Source organism: Phyllopteryx taeniolatus, chromosome 9 (genome assembly GCF_024500385.1).
Source record: "Phyllopteryx taeniolatus isolate TA_2022b chromosome 9, UOR_Ptae_1.2, whole genome shotgun sequence".
In the NCBI taxonomy this organism is placed as follows: Eukaryota; Metazoa; Chordata; class Actinopteri; order Syngnathiformes; family Syngnathidae; genus Phyllopteryx; species Phyllopteryx taeniolatus.
The window spans coordinates 12862540-12885457 of record NC_084510.1 but is presented as its reverse complement, the minus strand read 5'-3'; the positions used below and the strand labels follow the sequence as shown (position 1 = coordinate 12885457).

At 41.7% G+C, this 22918-nt stretch overlaps 1 protein-coding gene across 2 annotated transcripts in view; it reads left to right on the top strand.

Moving 5' to 3' along the window:
- Positions 1-559: 559 nt before the first annotated feature.
- loxl2a (lysyl oxidase-like 2a) overlaps positions 560-22918 on the top strand; it is a 32123-nt gene continuing 9764 nt past the window's right edge. Inside the window, exons 1-7 of one of the 2 annotated variants that reach the window (XM_061784435.1) lie at positions 560-747; positions 3871-4160; positions 5938-6113; positions 16775-16983; positions 18794-19010; positions 19132-19315; positions 22496-22647. In XM_061784435.1, the coding sequence (XP_061640419.1) occupies positions 3875-4160; positions 5938-6113; positions 16775-16983; positions 18794-19010; positions 19132-19315; positions 22496-22647 (1224 nt within the window). In that variant the 5' untranslated portion in view covers positions 560-747; positions 3871-3874. Of the gene's footprint in view, positions 748-3870; positions 4161-5937; positions 6114-16774; positions 16984-18793; positions 19011-19131; positions 19316-22495; positions 22648-22918 lie in introns of those variants that run through there. The other variant, XM_061784436.1, reaches the window with a different exon arrangement.

Genomic DNA, 22918 nt, shown 5'->3' with positions numbered 1-22918 from the left:
AACTTTTATCCAGTATTGTTGTATTGTTTGAAAATCTCTCCAAAAACATTAAAAAAAAACAATTTCTGAGTCTTCGTTAGCTTGTTTGTGAAATTTTGTGCTCACGCGCTACTTTCACTCACATCCTGTGCATTTCCTGGAAGCTAAGCACCACCTATCCATAAAGCCTTGTGGTGCCCATGGTTACAAATATGGGCATTAAAAATGTGACACACTGGAAGCTTGACGAAAACTTCAAGCAACACAACAGCCCATAATTTAATGTTATCTGATTCTTGAGGGGACATTTTGGAATGTGGTCAGCTTGTGGCTATGCTAACTTCAACAAACTTTGCAATCCCACAGCTTCCATATTTAAAATAAAATTGCAAAACAGAACATTAAATTCAGCAAATTGGAAACACTAAAGCACAAGCCATACATTTACATGGAGAATGGAATGTTAAGTACAGTATTTGTTTCCTATGATGGATCCAGGTCCACGGTACGGTGTGTTTGTATAACCCGTGTGCTCGGGCCGGGGGTGGGGGTGAGGGGCGGGGTCAGGATGCTGAGGCCGTCGCTGATTGGCTGCTGTGAACGTGAGGAGTGGGACGGGAGCTCGCTGCCAGCTGTGAGGGGAGCTGCGAGAAGGGCCAGCGAAAGTACAAAAAGGAACAAAGAAGCAATGCCTGACACCTCCAACGCTCACACACGTTGAACACATCAAGCCTACTTTTGGGAAAGGACGCTTCTTTGTCTTGAAAGGTAAGGTTTATATTTCTTTCTTTTCATATTTGAGGCTTGAGGTCACATTGTATGTCTCACGACTCACTCGAAGTTTTCAATTGTTTTCTACTCCACTTGGAGCATGAATCTGCTTTTTCCTCATTTCTTCCAGCATGACATTTATTTGACCCAATTCCTTAAAGGTTTCAGCAGCCTATACTGCAAGTTGAGGCCCATTAGACATTTAGACATTGATAGTGATGCCTGGTGAAAGTGGAGTCCTTTCCATTCGCATAGGTTACTTGTTGATTGTCATTTAATGGACAAAACATCGAACTTCATTTTGCTTACAGGCAGAATTCACACTTGACTCTTACTACAGAACAATGTACATTTTCTTCGCACAAAGTTTTAGTCCAAAATGCATTATACAACCTCACATTTGCGGCAGTCGCATATAGTGTGATCAATTTAGAAATGAAGTGTGCCTTCAATGGCATTGCTTAGAACTATTATTTGAATATACATAACATTAGGTATACTCTCTAATGAGATCTAATATAAGAGCTGTATCAAAAGATAATAATACTCAATTTTAACAGGGATGTTTACATTGAACAATGTTTATTATCGTGGATGTAGTTGGTGATGTAGAAAGTGTACAAGTGCATGCATCAGACAGAGCTATTTTCAATATTATGTCCCTCTCATCTAGTTAAATAAGGGATCCAAAATGCTTGAACAGCTCTCTGTATGATGCAATACAGTTCTACTACTCACACATAACAATAAAAAGATTGTTGAAGCAATACCTTTTTGTTATCTTACTAAAAGTAGGATTTGTGATATAGCTTTTAGTATTACATCATCTTAGATAGTGTCTACATTAAATCAGGGCTGAGGAAACGCTTTCCTATCAGGGACCGTTTCCGTGTTTATCCTCTAAGCCATCTGAGGGACATACAACATTCATGAAAATGTGAAGTGCTCTCACAGGCCATATATGGCAGAAATGAATATCATTCCTTCCTCAAGCAGATGATGAACCCAAAGGAAGTATAAGTCTCCCGCAGACGTATGATTTACTGGATGTCTTCTCCAGGTAATTCTCATGCGTGCCCCTGCTGCAGTCTGCTTGCCAGTTGCGATGATGTCAACTCTTAAAATGATCTCCTCCCTCTCGTTCATCAGTGTCGTGGAGGTTTTCCTCTGCACCTCCCACTTTCGCTGTCTCCCGTCACTCTCTTTAGTCCTAAAACATTCCTCACCGAGGGCATCTGGGTCCTTCAGCTGACAATTTCATCGTTGGTCATGAAAAATGGAGGCGGAGTAGACTCTCTCCTGAACATCAGCGGCAGAACCTCCGGGCGTAATTGAGATAAACGACAGGGGCGAACATTTGCTCTCCATTAGGCTGTGACTGAGAACGAGAAAGAGATTACTTCCCTCAAATCACAACTTTCTCTCTCACCTAATACAAAATTCTGTACATCTCTGTTTGGCAATCACATCTCAGGGTTTTTTTTTTTTTTGATACATTGAGATAAAATCTGGTAGTGATTTGCACGGTGCTGTTGAGGCCAGAGGAGGAGGCCACTCATGGCCAAACACAACTGTTGCAAAACTATTCCTCTCCTTTAAAGTGAAGTACCACACACCACAAATTGCGCTCTCCTCATCCATACCCGCGGATCAGTTCCAACCCTCAGTTTAACTCTTTGGATATGGAAAAACATTAATATTCAAAAATCCCAAAACAGCATCCAATAGTGTGGAAGCAATAAAGTCATACAAAAGGGACTAAAAAGTTTTCAAACCAGAATTCAAACCACCAGCAAGCTTGACGTCAGTCAGACCTCAGTGTACCTTGCGAGAGTTCGGGCTTCCCAGGTTTGTGAGGATCGAATATTTAGCATTGAGGGTTTGCTTTTTCTGCTGCATTTTGTCGCTTATTTTGTGACACTATTCCAAAATGAGGAGCAGCTTCAACAAGCGGTGATATGAGAAGAGCGTGAGACAAGAAAACATTGTAAAGGTGTTCCTCATTTCACCAATTACTTGTTGTCAGGGGTATGGGTGGAGTGTTTTGTTATTTTTACTTTCGCAGTTGTTAACTTCTTTTTATAGTAAGAATGTTATTAGCAGTTAAGAATGTTAATTTGTTGCTTAAAACATTGCCTGTACACTTATTAGGCTTTATCAACCCGACAATTTGACGGTGCAATGGAATATTTCTGATTTGCATTATTTCCTATGTGGAAAATTGTTGTGAAATACAAAGAAAGAGGAGGTCAACCAGCGTCTCGTTACAGATTGTGCTTATAGAATTAGATAAATTGTTTGAAAGTAATTATTGTTTAATTGAGGCCAAGTGGAGTGCACTGTTTGGCTGCATTCAGCAGATGCGCTATTGATTCGGTCTAAACCAGTAGAAGTCATGACATCAGCTATGGGAAGATGAGCTACATCCACACAGACATCCTATACGACAACTCTATCCCTCCCAAAATAAAAATGAAGGTTAATAAACTAACAAGAGGTAGTGCGTTATTTTAGTAGTAGCACGTCGTCCTCGCCACTTTTTCCGAGTACAGTAAACCACATTTATTTAAAAAAAAAAAAAAAAAAAAGAACATTATTTTTGCCAACCTATCACCAGATATTTGCTGTTTTTGTGGTCAGGCCAAAGCCATATCTAATAGAAAAACGTTGCTTTGGTGCCATCTTGGAGCCGAGAAACTATTTTGAAGTGAGCGGAGGACTTTAATTTAGTATGGCCATAGCCTTGTCTAATGGGGGGAAAAGTGCTTTGCTGCCATCTTGTGGCATCTCGCAGAAATTACACACTTTTTGTGTAGCTGTCAATTACTCACGGATTTTCGCTATTCGGTTTTCTACATGGCTACATGTTCAAAACATGCATGATAGGTTAATTGAAAACTAATTAGCCCATAGGTCTAACGTAAGTGTGAATGGTTGTTTGTCTAAAATGCCCTGTGATCTTAACCCTAATTAGGACAATCACTATAGATTATAGAAAATGGAGGACAAAATCAACAATGAATCAATTAATTGGTTAATTTCCACAATAGTTATTTGAGTAAAGGTCATTGAATGGTATCAAATCGACTTGCTTATGCTAATTTTCGTTTCTTCCATCAGCTGCATGATGCTGCGCCTAGGAATGACCCAATGGCTTTTATGCACCACGCTCTGCACGTGGCTGCTGTGCAGTGCCCAAAGCGAGTCCAGCACTCCGGCCATACAGCTACGTCTGGTTGGGGAGAAACGGAAGAAACACGAGGGCCGAGTGGAAGTTTTCTACAACGGCGAGTGGGGGACGGTCTGCGATGATGACTTCTCCATCTACGCTGCGCAGGTGGTGTGCAGAGAACTTGGCTTTGTGGACGCTGAGTCATGGTCGCCCTCAGCAAAGTTTGGCAGGGGACATGGTAAGAAAAATCCCTGCGAATCATTTCACGTGACCTTGACTTAATATTACTAAATCAAAAGGAAGCAGGAGTTGGAAAATCAAAAGTCAGCACGTCGTAGGCCCCAAGGCTGCATCTTTGGTCTTTTACTTCCATATGTCTTATCATTGAAGTAATGGTCTGATTCATTGCACTGTTTTCCACATTAGAGAGGCCAAGCGCGACAGCAATCAGTACTGATCATGCTAGTGTGTGTGAGCAAGTGTGCACGTGTTTAAGGGTGCGGGGGAATTCCTGTATTCGCATCAAAAACACTAATGACATTTCCAACTCTGGGGCAGCTGCTGCTGAATGTCACTTGGCAGCCATGTCTAAAAGTTGTTTAAAATAACATTCTTGAAGTGATAGATTTGATGAATGATATGCTGCGAGAAAATTGCTTTGCATGAGCTGAACAAGAGGAGGCCATATGATAAACAAGAGCAGTTCTGTATGGCGTACTTGCTTACACCTTGGGTTTGCTGCAGGATAACTGCTTGTAATCTATCAACCAAGACTTTGTGTAGAAAGATGTTCTTTGAAAACTAGAACATTGTACTAGGGCAAAGAAACATGATCAGAGAGGGACTGTACTCTCTCATACTTCATTAATTTGTAGATGAAAAACAAAGGGCAATGGCATGTATAAAACTATGTATGTGATCAGTCACAATCACTATCAAAATGACACATTGGAAGCTACGTCCTGTAGTTACCTCACTGCCTGCCCGAGTGTAACTACAGAATACCCCCCAACCCCCTTTATCATTTCAGTTTAGTATTTGCATGGGTCAGGCTCAGTAAAAGTAATCGTACCATTTTTGAGGGATTCAGGAAGATTTCAGATATTGGGTGTCAAAATGTCACGAATCACGATTGTCACTATTCCAACTGCCATCCCAAATTTACATTACATAAACATAGGAGGGTATTATAAGACCAAAAAAAGGTATAAAGGTGTGTATGAAAACACAGCATCAGCTGTTTGTATGTGTTTGCATGGAAACAATTTATCTGTGTTATCGTTGTTGGTGGAGACAAGGCCTTAAAAGTAATTTAAGGGGATTTTCCACATCCTATATTGATGACTAAAGCATCAGGTACCAAACGAGAAGGAAGGAACCAGATGTTTTAAAGTAAATTAAGTAAAGAAAGCCAGTAAACCTGACCAAGTGTTGTTCTTTTCCCATGTAGAACTGTTTACAAGCTTCTTAGCTGCCAACAATAACACAACACGTGCAACCTCAATGTGTAAAACAAATGGACATATCTTTGCAAAAGCCATTCAAGGCCACAACTTACTCAAGTGCTACTGCACAAAATCCAATTGTTATTCAGGTTTCTGGGAACACTTTGCACTGTGCAACTTAGAATAGCAATAAAAGCTCAATGCTCTCTAAATTCAATCCCCATAAGACTCACAAACATAATTTAACAAAGTAATACAAGTTTATCACAACTGGCAATGCTGTTATTCTTTCGGAAAAGTAACACTGACTGAGTCCAGAGTGGGAAATGGACATATTTTGGGACATTATAAAAGAAATATTCCAGGCAGCTAGGCGACAGACCGTCTTATATGCAGTCACGTTTTTGGAATACTCGGGATGTTTCTCGTGTTGGCTCAGAATGACCAGCAGTCTGGTGGTTTGCATGGTTACAATCGTGTGTTTGATTCAGATGAAACAGCTGCCCAGCATGATCCAATTGACCTCTCATATAATCCATTAAATAATTTCTTTGCTGGTGTCCATTGCAGGCCGTATCTGGCTAGACAATGTGGACTGTAACGGTAGAGAAAAGAGCCTCGCCGAGTGTCGGTCTAACGGCTTTGGAGTGACCGACTGCAAACATTCAGAAGACGTCGGGGTGGTGTGCTCCCAGCAGCGCATTCCTGGCTTCAAGTTTATCCGCACCCAGGCCAACAGTGAGGAGGTAGGATCCCACAGAGTATCACACGCCAGAGGTGCAGAAAAATATCAACCAGCCAGAAACAGATACATGCTTGTCCTTATTAAGTAATCTCACATACTGCGTATGGAAAACATCAGTACAAGATCACTTGACTACAGAACACACACTCGTGTTATAACCAAAAATGGCTGACAAAAGCGCAACGGATAACCAGAAAATACAGTGGCAAAACAACACATACTGTCATACTGTATACCGTAATGCAGGGGTGTCAAACTCAAATTCACAGTGGGCCAAAATAAAAAATTGGGACAACGTCGCAGGCCAAACTCAATATTTAATGAAAAATCACTGCGATGTGCACGTTTCCCATTTCTGTGGAAATGTAGCGTTAAAGTTTATCATTGATGACAAACTTACATTTTGCTTAAACACTGAATCTGGAATAAACAAACTTAAATATTATAAACACGAGAAATCAAATTTGCGATAAAAGACATCACTGGTATTTGTTGTTGAATTCTTCTGTCTCTCTATCTTCTATTTATCTATCTCCAACTACCTTTCTTTTTGATGTAAATCTTTTTTCAAAGGCCAACAACAAAACAACCCCCCAAAATAGGAATGTCCTTCAATAAAAATCCAAACTTCAAACAGTCCCTGCCTAGGAGTTGATAAAGTGCATTTTAAAAAAAACAATTCAATTATGTTATATTGTTTGTTACAGCCACGTTGCTCCGCACACGACAAACAGGTTTGTCTTTTACTTTAGTGAACAGACAATCTGTCTCCCACCTGTCTTGGAAGTTAACTGTTTTCCATCTTTCGTTTGGCCATTTTTGGGAAGGGGAAGTGTAAATTTGCTCAAGGAGACTGGTAGCATGTTGCTAAAGACTGCAACGGAAAGGGAAGGGGCACTCGCCGGTCTACACTGCTGGGCCAACACACTAGCAAAGCATTCTGGGATTTGTAATATTAGTGGCCCATGTGCTATATACTGGCGGGCCAGCTCTAATAAACATTTGATATGGTCTTATATGATGTGGCCAAATCTAATTACATCGTGGGCCAAATTTGACATATGCTGTAATGCATTGTGCATTGCTCCAAGACATTGTCGGTGAACATGAGATGGGATACACAGTTTCTATTGTGGATGTATCTTAAGCTCTTCAAAGGCTTTGGGTGACGGGTTAGGATACTGTACGTGACGTACAACCAGTTGTTTGTGAGTCAGAATAATAAGTGCAATGTCCAAATGTGTAAATGTCTGCGTTTCGAATGAGCAAATATTCAGATAAAGCCACGGCTGCCTGAAAATCTTGAGTCATCTTGCACGTACAGGTCAGATTTTCTGTAATAATAAGTAATGACTTTGTCATGCTTGTTGTCTGCCCACCCTCCTCTCCTCTCACCCCCCTTGGCGATATTGGAAAGGCTTCCCACCCTGTGAGCAGGGGAAGATCATCACGTCTGGCTGCTGTCACCACCTCCATACCAGATGGAAAGTCAATGTAGGCGTGATAGAAGACAGGGGGGAAGGAAATGTCTGAAAACCTTCTGATGCAGGGGTTCCCATTTGAACCAGACTAATGGGGATGAAGCAAGACTTGTTTTATTGGGAGATGGTCAGTGATCTAACAGTTTGTCACGGCATTCATACCAGAGTAGATGTAATGGGGCAGAATGAAATGCCTGTCTAGAACTGCAACTGTACAGTTAAAAGAAGCAATTGAGTGTGTATCCAGTTCGAGGGACATTTTAAAAGGCTTACTAATGCCTCTAACGCCACATTTTTTACAGATGTATTTATGTAGCACCCTCTGGTTCCTTATTTGTTGTGTGTTTACAGTCCCAGGCGTGTTGCTGCCGTTTAGTCCCCCACCCTGTAAATATTGCCTTAGTCTGGGTGAAGCCTTTCAAGTGGAGGGAGAAAGGAATGGGCCAAGTGAAGCTCGTGTAGTTGTACCTCTTTGACCGTGCCAGAGCACAGGCCTGCAACAGGCAGACATGTTTCTTCCGCGTGTTTATTCACTGCATGAATTGGCGTTTTGTGCTCAGTCCGGAAGGTGGACGCAACCTGTGTACATTGAAGCTAAGGTAGCCAAAACATTAGAAACCCTTTACGTACCATGCAGTGCAGTTCTACATCACTGCAGACTACAACTACAATAATACACATTGATCATTGATTATTTCTCTGACAGTTAATCAAAAATGAGAATTACCGTCTCTGTTGTTTGTTAGATATACACTATATTGCTAAAAGTATTCGCTGACCTGACTTGACTCAGAAATGAATTTAAGTGACATCCCATTCTTAATCCATAGGTCCACCCTGTGCAGTTACAACAGCTTAAACTCTTCTGGGAAGGTTTCAGGAGCGTATTTATGACATTTTTTCCAGAAGCGCATTTGTGAGGTTACACACTGATGTTTGACAAGAAGGCTTGGCTCTCAGTCTCCGCTCTAATTCATCCAAAAGCATTCTATAGGGTTGAGGTCAGGATTGTGCTGGCCAAGCAAGTTCATCTACATCAAACTCTCTCATCCGTGTCTTTATGAACATTGATTTGTGCACCGATGCGCAGTCATGTTGGATCAGGAAGGGGCCATCTCCAAACTGTTCCCAGAAAGTTGGGAATGTCCACCATTTTAGCCGCTGAGCTCAGTTGAAAGGAACTTAGAATGCTTCAGCATATTAAGAGATTTTGAACAGCCAAACAGTTTGGGGATTGCCCCTTCCTGTTCCAACATGTCTGTGCACCAGTGCACAAAGCAAGGTCCATAAAGACATCGATGAGAGAATATGGTATGGATGAACTTGACTGGCCTGCACAGAGTCCTGCCCTCAACCCGATAGAACACCTTTGGGTTGATTTTGAGTGGACAGTGAGCCAGGCCTTTTCATGTGTGACCTCACAAATATGTTCCTGGAAGAAAGGACAACAAATCCCATAAACTCACTCCTATACCTTGTTGAAAGGTCAACTCCCACAAGAGTTGACGCTGTTACAGCTGCAAAGGGTAGACTGACATCATATAAAACCATATGGATTTAGACTGGGATATCACTTCAAAATCATATGTAAGTCCAGGCAGGTGAGCGAATACTTTTGGCAATACAGTGTCGTTTGTTTTGTTACTTAGTAGGATTACACAAAAACTACACATTTAAATTTGATAGAATGACAATTTTGGTAGAAATTCAAATAAACATTCACAGAGAACTGTATTTTCTTCTTTTGCCATTAGAGTCACAATGCACAGCAACCATTACGCTCCACCCCAGAATGTAAAAGGTCAAGTCTGATTATATTCTCCATAAAGCCGAAAAAGCATGCCAACAAAGGGATGGACTGTACTTTTTTGTTTTGTTTTTAAGATGTTTTCCCCTTTTCCCAGTTTCAGTCCTGATGGAAGTGTGTGTGGCTTGTCAGAGCACAAACTTCTGATTGCAGAAACTGCCACTGGTCAGGAGTTTTTATTACCAGTTCAGCTTTGACTACTAATGCAACTAGGTGCTATTTTGGTTGTCCTTTTTTGATAGAGCTTTTGCTCTAAAAATTATTCCATTTTACTGTATTGTTGTGGCCGGGGCGGCACGGCAAAATACTGGTTAATACATCCGCGTCACAGTTCTGAGGTTGGCGGTTCGAATCTGGGCTCCAGCCTTCATTTGTAGTTGTTATCGCCGTGCCTGTGTGGGTTTTCTCTGAGTATTCCCGCTTCCTTCCACATTCCAAGAACATGAATGGTGAGTTAATTGAAGACTCTTAAATTGCCCAGAAGTGTGAATTGCATTTGGATGAAACACATACAGTGGGTTCCTCATGTTTGCTGTTCATGAGAGACTAACTGGTGAAAGTTAAGCCTTAGTCACAAATAAAATGTACTGGTTTCCATGAATGGAAACAGATTTGTTACCAAGACAACATGATTCATGAGAGTCAACATTTCAAATCTCGAACTTTCCCAACTTATGGACAAAAGCGATCTTGTACTTCCTGCCTCAGCAAAGTCTGTCAGGAATCACAGCCAATGATTTTGACATGCAACATGACAATGCATTAACTAGTTACACAAGGTTTAGTTTCTCCAGATGTTGGAGAATAGAACAGATTAGGTCTTTCAGTCAAACTCTAAAAAGGAAGGAACCAAACTTATGTATGCTTGTCCAACTGGTACAAATGGCACAGCTCTGGAATTAATCACACCATTGTCACATTTAAACTTCAAGGGATGTGTCATTTGAGGAAAGTTAATCAAGAGTTATTCTTTATCCACTTTGTTGTCAAGAAAGTTTCCTGTCTGCCAATAACTAATTTTAACTGTGTCTTATTGTGGTGTGCCTCTCAAAGTATAAAAAGAAGTCAGTTCCAGATAAGTCATCCCCTGATAAGATGAAGTCTGGTTGAGAGAAATAATCATCCAAAGCAGTTTGCAGTTTCCCACCACTGCATTCAGTGTGCTTGCCCCAACCAAACACACTCCCACAGCAAACATAAAGACATCTTAAGCCCACTGAAAATAATAGAAAGCGGCATTGAAAGCCTTGTGTCAAGAGATTAAAGGTTGCACGCCTTGATCACCTGCAATGGTGTCCGCTTTCGAGAATTCTCAAGCCTCGCATTCTGACATCTGAGTCAAAGCTGTACTTGCCTCCAACAAATCTGATGTAAAGTATGCTTGTAAGGAGGAGCGTAACCTAAGGGAGAACAGGTTCTTGTCAAGTTTCTCTCTTATGGATTGAAATACAGACAGAACTAGCACATGTTCAACAGATGTTTCCCATCGTGGCTTTAACTTTTAGGGAACCCAGAGTCCGTTTTCCTGTCGTGCATACCTGCACTTTACGATTTGTTGAAATACTAATAGTGTCATAGGTGTTTATGAACCTTACAGAGAAGTATTATTATGCAGTAAAAATAAAACCATCAAGTTATACACAGGGATTTACACTACTCATAATTGTGGGTTGGAAAAGCTGTACAACTGGATTTGAATTGGATACAAAAAGGAGACAAATAATTGAAAAAGAGAAATACTTTACAGTAATAAACTATCATTTTCAATATTATTATTATAATTGTTTTTGTGGATTAGTATATGAAGGCATTCCAGATGATGTCATGAGTTTTGCCTAAACGTTTCAAAAAAAGATGTATGGGCCACTGATGTAAACTGAGTTATAACATCTGCTCTGTCTTACACTGTTATGCAAGTGATATGGTGGAACACACACACACACACACACACAAGTATACACACCATACACACAAGCATGCTGGGGCTCAGGGAGGCAGCAAGCCGGCAGTCCAGATGTGTAGGGCTGTGAAATGGAAAAAGGAACAATTAGCAAGTCCGTAGAAAATTCATAGAAATGTGAATACCTGGTAATCTATCATTTGCTTCGTTTTAACCAGATGTGCGTGCTTCTTTCCATTGATGTGATGTACCAAGCGCGTTCTCCCTCCATACTTCACATCTTGATGACACAAGATGCAGTATGCCTTCCTAGGTTCTTTAATCTTTCTAATATTTTCGTGAAGGTATTCATTTCTGACTTTTAATTCCAGCCAGTGCCAATTCCACGGATTCTTGATCCCGTTATCCTTATCACGCTTCTTTACGATGTCAGTCTCGCCGTCCTCCCTCTGTACTATGTCTCTCCGTGACCCCGACATACCGCAAACGTATTAATGTAAAAACTTCGTAGCATACAATGAATTTAAATGTGTAGAAAGATCGCAACGATAAAATATAAATGGCGGAAGATTTGCACCTTGCCTGCCGTAATACGGTTTTCAATGCTGTAAATATGATGGTCACGATTACAGACCGTCAATGTCGACAGAGGACTACGTTAACCCTCCCAAGAATTGTTTTTTGTTGCAAATTTACACAATTTACATAAGTGATTTCTCTACGGAATTCCGCGGATCCGAAGACTTTTCACGGTCGTGGATGTGAAAGTCATCTCAAAGAGCTTTTCATCTACACTGTAGCATGATAATGATTCACTCACCGTGTTTAAGCAAGGTGGGCTAGTGGGTAAGTGAGGGGGCAAGCAGGCGGGCAGGGTAGTTGTTTTTGTGCGGGGTGCGGTGCGTTGAGGGCTTGTCACGTGCAGATGAACGTGAGGTTTGGTCTGGTGTCTAAAAGAAAAAGTGGAATAAATGCACAGTAGTGGAAGTATTAGTGAGATGCTGGCTAGACCACGTCTCATGTTCACACATCGACTTGCTGGGCAGTGGGGGGTCAGTGTGGAGAGTGTGCGAGCAGTTAAAATAACAAGTCTTCTTGCCAGTTTGGAAACATTTCAGTATCGGATTCATAGAGCAGCACTGGCTGGCACTAGAAAAGTCACGTCTCCAAACCGGGAGTGTATTTGAAGAGAAAATAAGGCAATGAATGATTCACAACCGCAGTCAGCGAGTTACAAAGATGACTTTTGATACTGATGATAGCATCGCAACACATTGCTGATTTTCAAAGCAATTATTGCGTCTCTTGGTCAACAGAGACTATTTTGCTGAAAAAGAATGACTTGAGGGATGATTGGATGCTGAGTCAGTGCTATAATTTTCTGTGACATCAGTGCTGCATCGTTGCTTGTGCGTCTAATCACAAACCTGTGGCTATGCATCAAATATTTGAATCCTGAAATTTACTATTAGCACATCTTTTGGTTGTTTTATTTTTCACTGCGCAATTATTTGGTTTAATTCAACTATTTTTCTTGATATCTGAAAACTCCAAATAAAGAAATTAGGTGAGGGCTATTAAAATAAATGTAATCCAAGCAGTCACAAGAAAACGTAAAGATTCCTCCTACGGGTGACGAGCAGTGTAAGGATGACATCAGGTTTTCTGTAGATGCTTGGCATCATTGCTGCATCATAGCTTTTCTGCCCATGAACTCATCTTTGAGCTTGTTTGCCGAGTTTGGCCGTAAGTGTGGATGAGTGGAAAACCCAGAAGTAATAATATTTTGGGTGCACAATAGCATTCGTGTGAATGCTTGTCTCTCAGCATTCATCCAGTGACCACTGAACGTAAGCTGTTGGGAGATTTGGGCCTCTTCCAAACAGGATTAGACTGAGTTTATGTCTGCTGGTCTGGTCTTTTTTTTTTTTTTTTTTTTTTTTTGGGAGAGACAGTCTGAACAGAATCCAGCTGTGGGTATCTGTCCTCCTCGCTTCCTCTCTCTAGATTCATGGTTGAGACTACCAGTTTCCTTCCTCCTGAGCCAAAAGTAACACCGGAAGCACCCGTCCGTCTCTGTGAACCTCATACTTGAACATTTTGGCCTAGATTTTAGCCCTCACACCTAGCTCCAATTGCACTCATTTCACACCTTTGAGGATTATGCACAATGACTCTCATCATGCTGCAAAACATCAAAATTAGGCAATTTGATTATCCTTAACAATCATTGGGAAAACCATCTGCAAGTGGCCGCGGCCCACCAGCGAATGTGAAGGACTTTTAATGATTCCCATGGCAGTAAATGCGAATGAAAGTGTTTTTCTTTTCTTCAACATGAAAAGTGTCTGCACAGCCTGAGGATCAGAGCGAATCCTCTTCACATTCAACTACACAAGCCAACTTCATTCAGGAGCCATGGCTGGGGGGGGGGGGGGGGGGGGGGGGGGTGGCATCGGGTCCCAGCAGCCTCCTGCCCGGTTGTCGGGGCGCCTCGGTCGGGCTGGCAGACCTCCATAGGACGTGTCCCGTCCGCCGGGCTGTTCTGGGGTGGACGCCTGGGCCCGATCCCGCCTCTCGATTGATTGGGTGGGGTCCTCATCCTCCGCGGTGCAGGCACAGCAATTACGGGACACTTCTGACAGTCATTGTGCATGCAAAACGGTGTCAATTCACTTGCATGTGTCCACAGGAACACACCCTTGGGACTTTTTCGCTGGGTGTGGGGCCACTCACTTATTGCGACAAATAACTCATGAATATGCGAATTGCTTGGGTATCCCCTCACTCACACTCACCTCCTATAGGCTAATTTACATAATCACTCCCACCACACTTCAGCTGTACAGCCGGCTTCACGACCCTTATCCTGCATGCTTCTTCTCCTGTCCTTGTCCTGTTCTATCTTGTCCTGTCCTTCCCTCACAGGGTGTAGCACTACAGCCCCATACAACACTCATATCTAATGTTTCATTGTTCTAGGTTTGTAATGATTTACTTTTCTCATCTTGTTTACAATTAGTGCTTTGTCTTTTGTCTTCATCTCTCATTCCCCTCTAGAAACTTTCTGTTCTGTTCGATTGATCGACTCTGATTCTCAATAAATATCAATTATAATACTAAGAAACCACAATGGCAGCTTAAAAACTCCACTGTGACACAGTAAAACTGTTCCAGCATAAAAGGGAAACAGATCCTCCATTCTGCTTGACCAAACAGCCGAACAGGACAAAAACAAAAAAAACAAAACAAAAAAAGCCAACTTCATTCGGGTTAAGTAATATGAGCATGTCAATGAAGTATGTGAAAGCAGGAGTGCAGTGCACACACTTAGTGCACTTTGGATCTCGACATCTGCCATTAAGGCAGCAAACTACTCATCCATCTATTTTCGATAGCATTTGCTCTTCTTAAGGTCACGGCGACCCTATCCCACCTGACTTTTGAGTGAGAGGTGCGGTACCCTCTGAACTGGTCACCAGTCAATCCCATAAAGACAAACTACCATTCACATCTCTGGACAATTTCAAGTCTTGACTAAACATAAAATGCATGTTTTGGGAATTTCGGAGAGAGCTACAGTACCCAGAAAACCCAAAATCCATGCAGGTATTGTGGAGAACATGCAAACAAAGACTCGAACCCAGGATCTCTTGACTGTGAGGCAGACTTACTCAGCTCTACTGTACTTGACATAAAGTGAAACATGTCTGCAATACAACCCTGTTGACAGAAGTGTGGCTTGATTATGCCACATGAATGGCGGCACTCTTAATAAGCAGTAAATAATGCAAATCATGAATTAAAACACCTCAGTAGTGAGGATTTACATTGATAACCATCTATCTGTGATCATGTCTTCAACCTTTTCGTCCAGACTTGGGACGGAAAGCCTTGCGTCATGCCACAGTCAGCAGGAAACCCCTCATGAAAGAACGGTTTCTCCCACTCAAACCGCAGCAGTCAGGAGGGTCGAGGTCACAGTCAGACATAATTGGCCCCTCCTGGTCCCTGCTCGCTAGCGTTTACAGAACATTCCCAGAGGCTGACGCCATCTCAGGAAACCACCCTGTGGGCAAACATTCAATGCTTCTGCGAGACATCCCTGGTTGTTGGAGGTTTGCTGAGGCTAAACTGGCTCACTTTTAGTAAGCTCAGCATTTGACAAGAGCACTAGCTAAAAAGCTGCAGTCTCTACAGTATTTGGCTCAGATAGGTCATTAACCTCAGGCAGACTTCCCACTGCAACCCCTAGCTCAAGAAAGGAAATGAACAATGGCAGGGTGATTAGGGCTGGTGTTTTTTCTAATAGGCTCGGAGGTCAAAGGTTGCAGCTTGACTTAGAGGGGCTCAGGACACATGGTAGTCATCCGCCCAACTGGCTCTACAGCTTTTTGGTTGCCCAAAGACCACCCGCAGACACAAGCTTAAGCCGAACTCTGACACCAACTCATCCAACAGCAGTTACTTCTGTCCTCTCCCAGTCAGTCCCATGATTTCCACACGCTGGATAAGGAATGTTTGAAAAGACCGAAGTGGTTAAAGAGAAGATTTTGTCTGTAGAACAGACCTGCGCTGAATGCTAGACTAGGGGCAGGCATACAAATGGATAAATCAACTAATTGATCTTGAAGAAATGATCAACTGTGTGAAATGGATTGTTGATTAATCGTGACATGAAGCAAAGGAGGCAAAACGGAGGGCACGACTTGCTTGTAACCAGCAGAAGTGTTGTTGATTCTATCTCTATATATAAAGATATAAAGAAAAACAACAATGTGGCATTAGCGATGTGAAGTTGAACTCCATCTCTGCAGACCTCCGCAATGGCTCGCAATACATCAATCGAGAAACTTTGCTGGGATTTGCATTCCTGTACTTGACCTTTACATTTGTGCTGTACTATAAAGATGGAAGAACATTCCAGACATTCATCAAGCAGCTAACATCACACAGCAAGTTTAAACAAGGACTTGATCCTCATATTTTTCAACCTGACTCAATGATATGGTGAGGTGCAAAGGGTCTGACTAAACACTCACAGTGGCATCCCTGGAATTGCACATTTTCTCTACTATATCATTTACGAAGTTTCAATTTACAATATTTGACAGACTGCAAAATAAGCCCAAGGCAAAAAATACAAAATGGTGGTAATATCTGGCAGCGAAAGTGAGTTTGTTCAGTACGGAAAGTTCTGAATTTAGGCAAAGGCACATTTTGAAGCAATCTATACTGTACATGAAATCCAACATACTTTGAGAGTGACATATTCATAATTGTTGTACAGTTTCATTTGCCAGTTTCATTTGTTTGAGGGAAAACTTCACTTAACCCAAACAAATCATTAGAAACTTATACAAGTATCCCAGCCTTTTTCTGTACAGGACAATTCTAGCCAGGATTCAACATTATGTATTTACTATATTTTTGCCATTTATTAATCATATCTGTGACATCTCCATGTTCATCAGGGTTTGCCAGTGAATGTGGAGGATGTGCGGATACGGGCCACGTATTCTCACAGAAAAAGGATACCTATCACCGAAGGTTTTTTGGAGGTGAAAGACGGAGGCAAGTGGAGGCAGATCTGCAACGCAGATTGGACGAAGATGAACAGCAGGGTCATCTGTGGCATGTACGGCTTCCCTGCGGACAAGCGCTTCAACAACAAGCCCTACAAGTGAGTTTTCATGGGCCAATACTGTAAATATATTTACGACATCATCTTATTGGGCCTCAAATGTTGCAGCATAGAAAAGCTGCACCACAGCGAACTGATTTGAGTGCATGTTGCGTAACCAGTTTATTTTCTGGCAGTCGCCGCTTAACCCTTTCCTCACTGAAATGAAGCAGACTCAAGTCTGGAGATTCTTGACACAAAGCCAAAAACAAATGCTAGCAGATGGATGCTGCCGTGGGTGGGGACCACAAATGCTGGTGGTCCTCTGGACTGACTCACCAACAATTTGCCATTTCCTGACAGATGTGTTTAATCATTTTACATGTCCCAAAATTTTTTAAAAGTGACTATGACATGTTTCTTTTTTACACAGCCTGAAATATATTATAATCATTGGTTTTCCTATTGTGATTGAGCATAAATTAGACTTGTAATTTATAATAATATATCAGTCACAATTTTCTAAAACTATCAATATTAAATTTCAACTACACTACATTGAATTTGAGAGTAGCCAATGTCAGAAATTCGATTTTATCTTCAAGGGACACAACAAAACAGTAATGCTCAATGTTTGTTTTACACTTTGAATATCTGGTGTTGCAGTACCGGCTTTTGGTCACAAAGTGGGTGACAAAAATTGCACATTTTCCGCACATTCAACCAGCCCAAAGGCACATTCTGTGAACAACATTTTGCTGAAAGCTAAAATTCTACTTTGAGGTCGGCCGCAGTTGGTTTTTTTTTAGTTTGTGATCCCGAGGCATTCCCAGGCCAGCCGAAGTATGTAGTCTCTCCAGGATCTCATCGTTAAAACAAACAAAAGAATTTGTTTCCAGTGGTTGGAGTCATTCTAGTACCACATTACAATGTTCTCCCCGAATATTTACTGATTTGATCTTTTGCCGGGAACCTACCCTACATTATTTGCTGAAAACCTCACCCATCGCTGTTTTTATTCTCAAACCAAAGCCTTGTCTAATATAAAAGTATTGCATTGGCGCCATCTTGTTGCCAAGGAATACTGTTGAAGTCAGTTAAATTAGTAGTGCTCTGCAGCCATCTTGTACTATTTACAGGCAATATAAACCTTACTCACAGATTTTCACCATTTGCAGCAGTGCTCAGTCCCTATCCAACGCGAATAGTGTGGTAACACTGAATAACAAAATACACATAAGGACATATACACAAACAGAGGAATATAAAGTAATATCGACACTCTAGAGATAGGCAAAATGGCAGATTGCCACTATGAATTTATGTGTCAACTGTTCAAGAAGTTAATGGCAAGAGGAAAGAAGCTGTTGGAATCCCGAGTGGTTTTGGTGTGCATTGTTTGGGATCGCCTACAAGATGGAAGAAGCTGAAAAGGGTGGTGTCCAGGACAGGGTCATTCTAACAGAAGTGAAGTCTGAGGCATATTCGTAAAATGTGTATAATAATACTCTTCTCTGCTTTTGATCCTTTACAACCAACATTTCTGATGTCATTGTTGTAAGGCACCACTGTTGATACAGTGTGTGCAGGCTCTTCCAGTTTGACTGTCTGTGATGGCTGGACTTTAGCACCAACATAAAAATCTCAATCATAGGAACTGGCTATAATAAAGAAATGTAAAGACACAATATACCGTATTCCAAGATACAAATTGCTGTTTTTTTTGGGGGTGTCAGTACATTTAAGAATGCAACACCATACCAGAAGGGTTACATAATTGTCATGATTGTCAATGTCTTCCATCCATCTACCCATCTCCAAAAAATAGAATAATTCATTGCTTTTTTCTCTTTTTTTTTGCCCCTGTCAGATTGCTGGCCAAGCGGCGTAAGAAGAACTACTGGGGTTTCTCCGTCAACTGCACTGGCAACGAGGCTGGCATGTCTGATTGCAAACTGGGTAGCGAGATCGACCTGAAGGGCAACAACACCTGTGAGGAGGGCATGCCCGTAGTGATCAGCTGTGTTCCTGGACGTACCTTTGCTCCCAGCCTCAGCGCAGGCTTCAGGAAGGCGTACAGGGTGGAGGTACGCGTCTACTTTGTCGCTGCAGAATCCAGCTTTACGCCCATTTGTGTTCACTGTAGACTTGAAGTGGTCCAAATTCACAGAGCTCTAATTTTTCCATTCTCATGAACCACTCCCATAGCAACCCCTGGTGCGACTAAAAGGCGGTGCAATGATAGGAGAGGGCCGCGTGGAGGTGTTGAGGAATGGCGAGTGGGGCACGGTGTGTGGCGACAACTGGAACATTCAAGCGGCCACCGTAGTTTGCCGGGAGCTGGGCTTCGGCAGCGCCAAAGAGGCTTTGACCGGTGCCAGTTTTGGACAAGGTACACTCGGACACACCTCGTGACATTAACAGCGTCACTGCAATTGTGTGGATGATGCTTTATCATGAAACTGATGGAGACAAAAACATGTTCCATCTGACAACCCCATTTCAGATCTTTGAACTACAAGGCTGCATGGATGATCCCAAAAATATAAATGGAATGGTATCAGGTGCAGACTTCTGCATGGACTTACAAACCTAAATATTGTCACTCTCAGGCAGAAACCTCCTAGTATGTCCACATTTTTTCACACATCAATACAATTTGTTCAGTCCCAACGTGTTATTTTTACAAATTACTGACCAATCTACAGTGTGTCAAAATAGCTTGCACTCTTTGACGATGCAATGTGCACTCAACGTGTGCCGTTTTTTTGGTTTCCTGAAAAGTGATGGTTTTGGAGAGGCGAGGTTTCTGCCCAATGCCAGCGATATGTACAGTTGATGTAAACATTAATAATTTCCTTTCCTACTCATCCTCTCTATCTTAACCTTAGTTAATTGTATATCGGCAAAGTTTAGTAATTTTAGCAGTCATTTGAAATGAACCAACAAAAGAAGGACAATTCCAATAGCTCAACAAAACTCATTAAAAGCCACCATTATTCATTTTTGTATACATGGCAAGCTATAGGAAGTTAGTCCATCCATCCATTTTCAACACCGCTTATCCTGGTTAGGGTCGCGGGACGCTGGAGCCTATCCCAGCTGACTTCGGGCGAAAGGTGGACTACACCCTGAACTGGTCGCCAGTCAGTCACAGGGCACATATAGACACAGACAACCATTCGCACTCACATTCACACCGTCACTGAGTGGGAACTGAACCCACGCTGCCCGCACCAAAGTCAGGCGAGTGTATAGGAAGTTAGTATATTTTGAAAATACATGTAATTTACAATAGGGGTTCAGTGATACTGTCTGATTAAAAACAATAACACTGTTCAAATTTAGTCCGACTGTATATGCTAGTGATTCCAACCAGTGTGTATGACAGATCATTAGGTGCGATGCAGGAAATGATCGAATTTTACTTGATTGGTCAGAAAATTCTTTTCTGCAAATAATGTATCTTCGTTCATCCATCTATGTCAGTGATATATAGTGAAAGAAAGAACAATTAAATGTTATTTCAATAGAAGGCAGAGGGTAAATAACCTGTGCATCTATTTTTTAAGACTTATATGTGGTGTGCCGTGAAATGTTTTTTTAAATTTAGAATATGTGCCTTAGCTCAGTAATAGTTAGGAAACACTCATATAGTGGGTGGAAATACGTATTACACTGTGGATACCAACTATGCATCGCTGTATCTGTTGGATCTGGTGGGACACTGCTGGCACAGTGCCTTTTCGGCCCCAATGCCAGCAGACTGTGACAGTGAAGCGCAACAATAAATTCCCTAATCTTCTCGTTTATCTCTAGATCTTCTTGGTTTCTTGGACCACCCCCACACAACTGATCTCTCTGTTATTTGAATTGTGAGTCAGTCACACAAAAAAAGTGGCAATATGAGTTCCACTGAACCTGATTCCAGCTGTTCAAATAAAACTTTTGGACAAAAAAAACTAAAATCTCCACCTGCTGTTTTTATCAAATCTCAAGTCAGTCTAGACCAGGTGTCAGCATAACAGGCGAACAAACGATTGTATGGACGTTGCATTACTGTGTTCCAGAACCTGATTCTGTGAAATGCAATATACTACTGTAGAGGAATCACATTTGTTGAAGCAGTTAGTTATCCACATCTTCTCAGAGTGAATGGAGAATAGATGTGTACACAATGTTCCAGCAAAGAAAACCAGCTGTTATGGGTTCCAGAGGAGGAATTCTATCTGAACAGTGCACACGTTAGTTTTCATGACTTCAGCTCTGGTTCCAAATGGTTACCACACACAGATTCTAAATGGATGATGAGGATTTTTGTTTTTGGGAATCACTAACAAAAAACAAACAACAACAAAAAAAGAGTTCTTGATCTTTGCAGATCTTTCAACTTTTACCAAGCGTAACATTTTAATTTGAAATAGAAGCCAGATGTCCTTTTATATATCATATTTCCACAATTATAATTGATAATAGTTTCATAAGTAATCATTATAAAATAGTCTCATGGTCTGTGGGTACTTTTGTGCCATGCATGTACTTAGCAATATGTAGTAATTTGACCTCAAAATAACATGTTCAAAATGGCTGTGGCAATACTTCCTTTTGTAATGAGTATTTTTGTCATGGAACACTTATTTTCCATCCATCCATCCATTTTCTGAGCCGCTTCTCCTCACTAGGGTCGCGGGCGTGCTGGAGCCTATCCCAGCTGTCATCGGGCAGGAGGCGGGGTACACCCTGAACTGGTTGCCAGCCAATCGCAGGGCACATACAAACAAACAACCATTTGCACTCACAGTCACACCTACGGGAAATTTAGTCTCTCCAATTTATGCATGTTTTTGGGATGTGGGAGGAAACCGGAGTGCCCGGAGAAAACCCACGCAGGCACGGGGAGAACATGCAAACTCCACACAGGCGGGGCCGGGGATTGAACCAATTTCAAGCAATTATGTTATATCGTTGATTAGTTTTATTTGTTAGCGTGTGTCTGAGTGCATTCATCCAAGACAACTGTTTGATACCGTTGCTTTAATATCAAATCAAATATTTTGAAATCTCAATGAAATGTCATGCGACAGATAGACTGGAGGGAATTTAATGAGTAACTACTGCAGTTTCAGCCTCAGTGTTCTGTTCGTTGTTTATTTATTTCCTCCGGTGGCGAGCACATTTCTGGCTGCCTCTTCAGAGCTCACATCACCAAGGACATTCCTCCTCAGTCACATGGGAAGAAAGCCAGCATGTGGGAGTACTCACACGTTATTGTGGAATATGTGCATCACTGGAATTATTTTTTTTTCTACAACAAAATAAGAACGTTGTTTACCGTCATCCATTTTTCTATTGAAATAACTGAGTTACTGAGAGGTCTGGTTGACTACAACAAAACGATCAGTCAGGCGAGGCTGGTGCTGTTTAATTGTTGGATGTTTCTGCAGGATTTTGTGTAAACTAGATATCAAGTTTCTTCTTTCCAGTAATGCTACGCAAATTGTAATTGTGATTCACCCCCCCAATCATGGACATGTATGAATAAGAATGCTCTTTGTTGCGGTCACCTTTGTAGGTATCGGGCCAGTGCAGATGAATGAAGTGGAGTGTTCTGGCTTCGAGAAATCACTGACAGAGTGTCACTTCAACCGGGATGCCCTTGGCTGCAGCCACGAGGAAGACGTCGCAGTCAAGTGTAATGTTCCTGCTATGGGCTTTAAGAACAGAGTGAGTGGCTCCTCCTACAGTGACATTTACATAATTTTGACTGGGGATGTCCGATGCCATTTTTTTCCCTACCGATACCAGCACGAGTATTCACTCTTGAGTACTCACCAATACAAAGTACCAATACCACTAGTACTTATGCTACATAAAATTTCAAACAACACAATGATACATTTTGTGAACAAGGAGCTTTCTTTCTTTCTGAGTCTGGCGCACATGATGATTGCCAGTGTGTCAAATCGCCACAGTGTAGCGCCAACTACTGCCGAGC